The following is an 8,556-nucleotide window of genomic DNA, read 5'->3' as shown; positions in this document are numbered from 1 at the left end:
GGATCTCACCTTCGGGGGGGGGTCCCGCTGCCGCAGGCGGGGGAGGCTCCTGGAGCGGGGGGGGGGTGTGGGGAGCCCCCCCCCGACCCCCGCGGGCCGGGGTGGGTGGGGGGGGGCCAGGAACCCCCCCGGGGGGGGCCCGGGCCTGGCTGCACCCCCAAAGGCTGGGGGGGGGTCTTGAGGGGGCCCCCCCTCGATGGAGCTGGGTTGGGGGTCCCGGAGGGGCTCCTGCGGGGGGGGGCCGAGATGGGGGGGCCCCGGCTCAGCTGCGTCAGTGTGGGGGTCCGGAGGGGGGCCGAGCTGGGGGGACCCCCCCTCAATGGGGTCCTGGGGGGGCCCCTCTGGGCTGGAGCTGAGTGGGGGGGACGGGGGGGGGCCCCCCCTCGATGGGGCCGAGCTGGGGGGGCTCTGGGGGGGTCCAGGGGGGCTCCTCCTCAATGGGGCCGAGGGGGGGGGAGTCTGGGGCGGGCCCCCCCTGGCCGGTGTCCAGCTGGGGAGGCTCTGGGGGGGTCTCTTGGGGCCCCCCGTCGGTGACGCTGATTTGGGGTTCCGGGGGGGTCCCGGGTTGGGTCTCTGAGGGGGTTCGGGGCTCCGGGGGGGGCTCTTGAGGCCCCCCCTCACTGGAGCCGCTGCTGGGCCACGGGGGGGTCTCTGGGGGGGTCGTTCGGGGCCCCCCCTCGTTGAGGTCACTCTGGGGATCTGGGGGCGTCCCCTCCTCGATGGAGCCGCTCGGGGGGGTCCGGGGGGGGCTCTGGGGGCCCCCCCTCGCTGGAGCCGCTCCGGGAGCGCGGGGGGGTCCCCAGGGGGGTCCCCGGGGGGGTCCCCAGGAGCGCCCGGACCTGGCTGAGGAAGGTCATGACCCCCAGGCTGTCCGGGCTCTCCATGTCCGAGGGGTCCAGGAGCCGCGGGACCCCCAAGGCCGCGAAGGCGTCGAAGGCCTGCGGGGGGGGGGAGGGGGCACGGGGAAGAGGGGGGGGTCAAGGGGGGGCACCCCCAACGCTGGAGCCCCCCCAGCCCCCCCCACGCACCCGTTTGTTGTTGCCCCGGTGGTCCCGGGGGTCCAGAGCGTCGAAGTCGCTGGGGGGGGACATGGAGGGGGGGGGGTCACTGCGGGGGTCCCCAGGGTGACACAAGATCCCCCCCCCCCGCTCAATGCCCTCCCCCACTCCCAGAGACCCCCCAAGACCCCCCCCACATCCCCACGGACCCCCCCCTCCCCATATCCCCCCACCCCCCCATGGGTACCCCCCACCCCCAACTACCCCTCAAAGCCCCCCCCCAGACCCCACCCCTGGGTGTCCCCCCCCCCCTCCAGGACCCCCCATGTGTCCCCCCGAACCATCCCAGGAGCCCCCCTCAGGACCCTCCCCATGCCCCCCCCACCCCCACAGCCCCCTCCCCCTCCCTCAGGGCTCTCCCGGGGCCCCCCGCCCCCACCCGCAGCCCCCCCCGCGCCCCTCCCGCGCCCCCCCCTCACATGAGCCGGGGCCGCAGCCGGTGCAGGAGGGCGCAGAACCCCAACCCGCTGCTCCAGGACCCCCCGAAATCGCTGAGCGAGACCCCCCGGTAGCCGGCGGTGACCCCCTGGCACCAGGCCAGGAGCGCCCCGCGACCCCCGGGGGGGTCCTGAAGGGGGAGGGGGTCAGCACTGCCTCACCCAGAGACCCCCCCCAGCACCCAGAGACCCCCCAGACCCAAATCGGGGGGGCAGAACAGCCCCCACCTCACCCCTATGGGACCCCCCCCCCAGTTTGGGACCCTCCAGCCCCCCATGGGACCCCCCCCGCTCCAGTCTTGGGGTCCCCAACCCCCTCCCCCCCCCCCACCAGGGTGATCCCATCCCCCCCACGGGGGTCCCCAAACTTCCCCCTCCCCCCCCCAATTCAGGGGGTCCCCGTGTCCCCCCATCCCCTCCCCCCCCCCCACTCACCGCGGTGACTTCGGGGGGGGGCTCCAGGTCTCCCCCCGGCTCCGGGGGGTCCCTCTGTGTCCCCAAAGTGGGGGGGTCCCCTCTGTCACCCCCCTGCGTGGGGGGGGCTGGGGGAGAGGCCGGTCAGGGACACCCGGGGGGGGGGGCTGGGGTCGTGTGTGTCCCCCCCCCCCCCCCGGCACTGGGGGGACACCCGAGGGGGGGGGGTGGGGACACGTTGGGGACCCACCTGGGGGCGCCGGGGGGGCACCCCCTGCCCTGTGCGCCCCCCCCTCCTCCTCGGGGTCACTCTCGAAGTCGCCCAGGTCGGCCACGTCCCCGGGGGGGCTCAGGCTGGTGACGCTCTGCATGTCCTCGTCCCTGGGGGGGCGGGGGGGGGGACACAGCGTCCCCAGGGGCTCCCCGGAGGGTCCCGGGAGGGTCCCCAGTGTCCCCAAGGCCCCCTTCCCCTCCCCGCCGAGCCTCAACGCGGACCCCCCCCATGTCCCCAGTGTCCCCCCAGTGTCCCCCCAGTGTCCCCCCATTGTCCCCAATGTCCCCCTGTGTCCCCCCAGTGTCCCCCCATTGTCCCCAATTCCCCCAGTGTCCCCCAGTGTTCCCCCATTCCCCCCAGTGTCCCCAGTGTCCCCCCAGTGTCCCCCCAGTGTCCCCATTCCCCCAGGTCCCCCTGTGTCCCCCCCATCCCCCAGTGTCCCCCCATTGTCCCCAATGTCCCCCTGTGTCCCCCCAGTGTCCCCATTCCCCCCATTGTCCCCCCAGTGTCCCCCCAATGTTCCTCCAGTGTCCCCCAATGTCCCCCCAGTGTCCCCATTCCCCTCAATGTCCCTCCAGTGTCCCTCAGTGTCCCCCAGTGTCCCCCCCATCCCCCAGTGTTCCTCCAGTGTCCCCCCATTCCCCCCAGTGTCCCCAATTCCCCCAGTGTCCCCGTGTCCTCCCCGTCCCCCAGTGTCCCCCCAGTGTCCCCATTCCCCCCTGTGTCCCCAGTGTCCCCCGTGTCCCCAGCGTCCCCAATGTTCCCCCAGTGTCCCCATTCCCCCCATTGCCCCCAGTGTCCCCCCAGTGTCCCCCCATTCCCCCCAGTGTTCCCAATTCCCCCAGTGTCCCCGTGTCCCCCAGTGTCCCCCAGTGTTCCCAATTCCCCCAGTGTCCCCGTGTCCCCCAGTGTCCCCCAGTGTCCCCATTCCCCCCAGCGTCCCCCCCAGTGTCCCCCAGTGTCCCCCAGTGTCCCCCAGTGTCCCCCAATGTCCCCCCAGTGTCCCCAGTGTCCCCCAGTGTCCCCATTCCCCCGTGTCCCCCCCATCCCCCAGTGTCCCCCCATTGTCCCCGATGTCCCCCACTGTCCCCCCAGTGCCCCCATTCCCCCCAGTGTCCTCTCAATGTTCCCCCAGTGTCCCCATTCCCCTCAATGTCCCCCTATTGTTCCTCCAGTGTCCCCCAATGTCCCCCCCAGTGTCCCCCAGTGTCCCCCAATGTCCCCCCAGTGTCCCCAGTGTCCCCCCAGTGTCCCCCATTCCCCCCAGTGCCCTACGTGGGGTGTCCCTCGAGCAGGACGAGGCCGCGCAGCCGCAGCCGCAGCGTCGCCGCCATCACCTTGGGGCTCCTGGGGCGCAGGGACAGGGACAGGGGGGTGTCCCCGACCCCCGCCAGCCGCCCCAGCTCCAGCGGGGCCCCGGCCACCACCGAGCGCCGGCCCCGCGACTCCTGCGGGGACACGGCGGGGTCACCCGGGGACGCGGCAGGGGGGGACCCCCAGGGACCCCCAGGGACCCCAGTGTCACCCATGGGACACCCAGGGACCCCAGTGTCACCCACCCAGGGACCCCGATGTCACCCAGGGGATCCCCAGGGACCCCCAGGGACCCCAGTGTCACCCACCCAGGGACCCCGATGTCACCCAGGGACCCCCAGGGACCCCAGTGTCACCCACCCAGGGACCCCAGTGTCACCCATGGGACACCCAGGGACCCCAGTGTCACCCAGGGACCACCAGGGACCCCAGTGTCACCCATGGGACACCCAGGGACCCCAGTGTCACCCAGGGACCCCCAGGGACCCCAGTGTCACCCACCCAGGGACCCCGATGTCACCCAGTGTCACCCAGGGACCCCAGTGTCACCCACCCAGGAACCCCAGTGTCACCCAGGGACCCCCAGGGACCCCCAGGGACCCCAGTGTCACCCACCCAGGGACTCCAGTGTCACCCAGGGACCTCCCCTACCTCCACCCCCCCTCCCCCCGTTTTTGGGGTGCCCCCTCCTCACGTTCAGCACCAGGAAGTTCCAGGATTTGTCATCGAAGGTGGCGGCCTGGGGGTCCTGGGGGGGCAGGGGGGGTCACAGGGGGGTCACAGGGGGGTCCTGGGGGGGTCAGTGGGGGGTCACAGGGGGGTTCTGGGGGGGCAGGGGGGGTCAGTGGGGGGTCACAGAGGGGTCCTGGGAGGGTCACGGGGGAGGGGGGAAACAGAGAGGGGTTGGGGACATGAAGGGGGGTTTATAGGGGATACGAGAGGGGAATTTGGGGACACGGGGGGAGGGGGGGGTCCAGGGGCTCTGGGGAGGTGGGGGGGGGGGAGACACACAGGACACGGGGGGGTCCGGGGGGGTCCCACGCACCCGGTACAGGGTCACGACCACCTCGAGGGTCTCGGGCAGCACCCACACGACCATTCCCCGCTGCGGGTTCTGGATGCCCGGCTGCCACCTGCGGGGCTGCACCCCCCGTCTGAGACCCCCCGGAACCCCCCCGGGACCCCAGAGACCCCCCCGAACCATCCCTGACCCCCCCAGGGACCCTCCCGGGGACCCAGAGACCCCCCCCGAACCATCCCTGATCCCCCCAGGGACCCCCCCGGGACCCCAGAGACCCCCTCGAACCATTCCTGACCCCCCCAGGGACCCCCCTGAACCATCCCTGATCCCCCCAGGGACCCTCCCGGGGACCCAGAGACCCCCCCGAACCATCCCTGATCCCCCCAGGGACCCCCCCGAACCATCCCTGATCCCCCCAGGGACCCCCTGAACCATCCCTGATCCCCCAGGGACCCCCCTGAACCATCCCTGATCCCCCCAGAGACCCCCCCTGAACCATCCCTGGCCCCCCAGGGACCCCCCATGATCCCCAGAGAACCCCCCGGGATTCCCCCAAACCATCCCCGACCCCCTAAGGATCCCCAGAGACCCCCCCGGACCACCCCGAAACCACCAGAGACCCCCCCGAACCATCCCTGACCCCCCAGAGACCCCCAGAAACCCCCCTAGACCCCCCAAGCCCCCCCCCGAATCCTCCCTGAACCCCCCGGGACTCTCCCCAGCCCCTCCCCCCCAGTCTCACGACCCCCCCCCCCCCAGGACCCCAAAATTCCCCCCCCGGGAACCCCCCCCCTCCCCCACCTTGGAGCAGACCCTGCGGTGCCGCCGGCTCCACACCACGGTCACTCTGTCGGGGGTCCTGGGGGGGTTTTGGGGGGGTCACGACACCCCCAGGACCCCCAAACTGCGCCCCCCTCCCCCACCCCAGGACCCTCAAAACGCCCCCCCCCCCACCCCTCCCTCCCCCACTCACGGAGGAGGGGCTAAATTTGGGGCCGGGGAGGGGAGGGGGGGGGAAACCGGACACCCCCGAGGGGGGTGGGGGGGACACCCCTCCCCCACTCGTCGGGGTCTATTTTTAGCCCGGCCCCATTTATGGAGATTTTTAACTCAAAATGAACCCGGGGGGGGTGGAATTTTGGGGGGAAGGGAGGGGGTCTGGGAGCTTTTTTAGCGGAGGGAGGGAGCGTGGATTTGAGGGGTCGCGCGGGGGGGGGGGATTTGGGGGGGATCGCACGGATTTTGGGGGGGATTGCACGGGTTTTGGGGGGGGGTTTAGGGGGGATCGCACGGATTTTGGGGGGGATTTTATAGGGGATCGCATGGATTTTGGGGGGGGTTTTAGGGGGGATCGCACGGATTTTGGGGGGGATTTTAGGGGGGATCTCACGGATTTTGGGGGGGATTTTAGGGGGGATCGCATGGATTTTGGGGGGGATCTCACGGATTTTGGGGGGGATTTTAGGGGGGATCGCACGGATTTTGGGGGGAGGGTTTAGGGGGGATCGCACGGATTTTGGGGGGGATTTTGGGGGGGTTTTAAGGGGGATCTCACGGATTTTGGGGGGGTTTAGGGGGGATCTCACGGATTTCGGGGGGGATTTTGGGGGGGATCGCCCGGATTTTGGGGGGGGGTTGGGGGGATCGCCCGGATTTTGGGGGGGATTTTGGGGGGGATCGCACGGATTCTGGGGGGGGGATTTGGGGGGGATCGCACGGATTTTGGGGGGGATCTCACGGATTTTGGGGGCGGTTTTAGGGGGGGATCGCACGGATTTTGGGGGGGATTTTGGGGGGATTTTGGGGGGGATTTTAGGGAGGATCACACGGATTTTGGGGGGGTTTAGGGGGGATCTCACGGATTTTGGGGGGGGATTTAGGGGGATCGCGGGGATTTTGGGGGGATCTCACAGATTTTGGGGGGGGTTTTAGGGGGGATCTCACAGATTTTGGGGGGGGGTTTAGGGGTCGGGGGGGGGGTCACTCACCATCCACCCCCCCCCTCGAGCAGCAGCTCCTCCAAGGTGGCCTCGAAGCGAACTTTGGCCGCGCGTTTCCCCGCGCGCTGCAGCCGCTTCCAAACGCTCCCCATGGACCCCCCCCAAAAAAAATCCCGACACGTCCCCCCCCCGTCCCCCCCACCCCGGGGGAAATTGGAGAGAGGGGGGAGGGGACGCTCTACACCCCTCCCCCCGCACCCCTCCCTCCCCCCCCCCCCTCCGGGGGGGGGGGGGGAGGGAGGGGTGCGGGGGGAGGGGTGATGCCCCCCCCGCCAATTTTTTTAATTTCAATTTTTAAACTTAATTCCGATTTTTTTTGGACCCTTTTTTTTCTTTCTATCCAGTCTTCTTCATCTCCGATTTTTCTCTATCAGTTTTGGTTTGAAATTTTTTATAAATCCAATTTTTTTTTTTTTTTTTTGGCCGATTTTTTTACGCCACATTTCTTTTTAGATCCGGTTATTTAAATTCCAATTTTTTTTAATGAATTGCAATTTTTTTGCCGATTTCTTTTAGGTCTAATTTTTTTAAAGTCCAATTTTTTAAAATTCATTCCAATTTTTTTGCCAAATTTTTAAAGATCCAATTGTTTTTTATCGATTTTTTTATGTCCAATTTTTTTTTAGATCCAGGTTCTATAATTCCAAATTTTGAAATTAATTCCAATTATTTTTACCCAATTTTTTTTCTATCCAATTGTTTTTTATCCATTTTTTAATGTCCAATTTTTTTTTTAGATCCAATTTTTATAATTCCAAATTTTTAAATTTATTCCACTTTTTTTTACCCAATTCTTTTTCTATCCAATTTTTTCATATCCAATTTCTTTTTGGATCCAATTTTGTTAAAGTCCAAATTTTTAAAGTTAATTCAAATTTTTTTTGCCCGATTTTTTTTCTATCCAATTGTTTGTTATCCAATTTTTTCATATCCAATTTCTTTTTAGATCCAACTTTTTTAAAATTCCAAATTTCTTAAATTAATTCCGATTTTTTTGCCCAAATTTTTTTCTATCCAATTTTTTTAACCCAATTTTTTTTAATTCCATTTTTTTATATCCAATTCTTTCATATCAATATTTTTTACATCCAATTTTTTCATATCCAATTTTTTATATCAGTTTTTCTTTATTTTTTAGGGTTTTTATATCCAATTTTTTATATATCCAATTTTTTTAGATATCCGATTTTTCTCTACCCCATTTTTTCTTATATCCAATTTTTGTCTACTGAATTTTTTTGTTAATAGCCCAGTTTTTTATATCCAATTTTTTTACATCCAGATTTTTTATATCGCATTCTTTTACAATGATTTTTGTTTATATCCAATTCTTTTTACTCACTTCTTTTCTATCCCATTTTTTTATATCAATGTTTTTTACATCCAGTTTCTTTCCTCCTCGCGCCTTTTTCACTCCCAGCCCTTCAACACCGAACCCTTCGCATCTCAAATCTCTCTTTTATCCCCATTTTCGGGGTCCCAGAACCCCCCGAAACACCCCAAACCCCCCCAAACACCCAAAAACCTCCACGAACACCCCAAAAACCTCCCCAAACACCCCAAAACCCGCCCCCAAACACTGCAAAAACCTCTCCAAACACCCCAAAAGCCCCTCAAAACCCCAAATCCCCCCCAACCCCCAAACATCCCACAAACCCCCCAAACCACCCCAAAACCTCCCCATCCCCCCCAAACACCTCAACCCCCTCCCCAAACACCCCAAAAGCCCCCAACCCCCCCCAAACGTCCCCAAATACCCAAATTTCCCCAAAACCTCCCCAAAACCCCCCTCAAACACCTCAACCCCCTCCCCAAACACCTCAAAAGCCCCCAACCGCCCCCCCAAACGTCCCCAAATACCCCAAACCCCTCCCAAAATCCCCCTCAAACACGCCAATGCCCTCCCCAAACATCCCAAATACCCCAAAGCCCCCCAAAACCCCCCTCAAACACCCCAAAACCTCCCTAAACCCCCCCTCAAACACCCCAACCCCCTCCCCAGACACCCCAAATACCCTAAACCCCCCCAAACACCCCC

At 63.9% G+C, this 8,556-nt stretch overlaps 1 protein-coding gene across 1 annotated transcript; it reads right to left on the bottom strand.

Annotated features, from left to right (window-relative positions):
• Positions 1 to 597: 597 nt before the first annotated feature.
• EHBP1L1 (EH domain binding protein 1 like 1) lies at positions 598 to 6,641 on the bottom strand. The gene is made up of 10 exons (XM_032094917.1): positions 6,507 to 6,641; positions 5,320 to 5,377; positions 4,543 to 4,638; positions 4,192 to 4,245; positions 3,459 to 3,631; positions 2,160 to 2,290; positions 1,931 to 2,037; positions 1,478 to 1,626; positions 1,029 to 1,077; positions 598 to 938 (listed from the first exon to the last, which is right to left on the bottom strand). Exons 1-10 carry the CDS (start codon positions 6,608 to 6,610, stop codon positions 687 to 689), a joined length of 1,173 nt encoding a protein of 390 aa, XP_031950808.1. The 5' UTR covers positions 6,611 to 6,641; the 3' UTR covers positions 598 to 686.
• Positions 6,642 to 8,556: the final 1,915 nt, after the last annotated feature.

This window comes from Corvus moneduloides, chromosome 34, assembly GCF_009650955.1.
Source record: "Corvus moneduloides isolate bCorMon1 chromosome 34, bCorMon1.pri, whole genome shotgun sequence".
Classification (NCBI taxonomy): domain Eukaryota; kingdom Metazoa; phylum Chordata; class Aves; order Passeriformes; family Corvidae; genus Corvus; species Corvus moneduloides.
The sequence above is the reverse complement of the archived record's forward strand: the minus strand, read 5'-3'. Positions and strand labels throughout refer to the sequence as shown.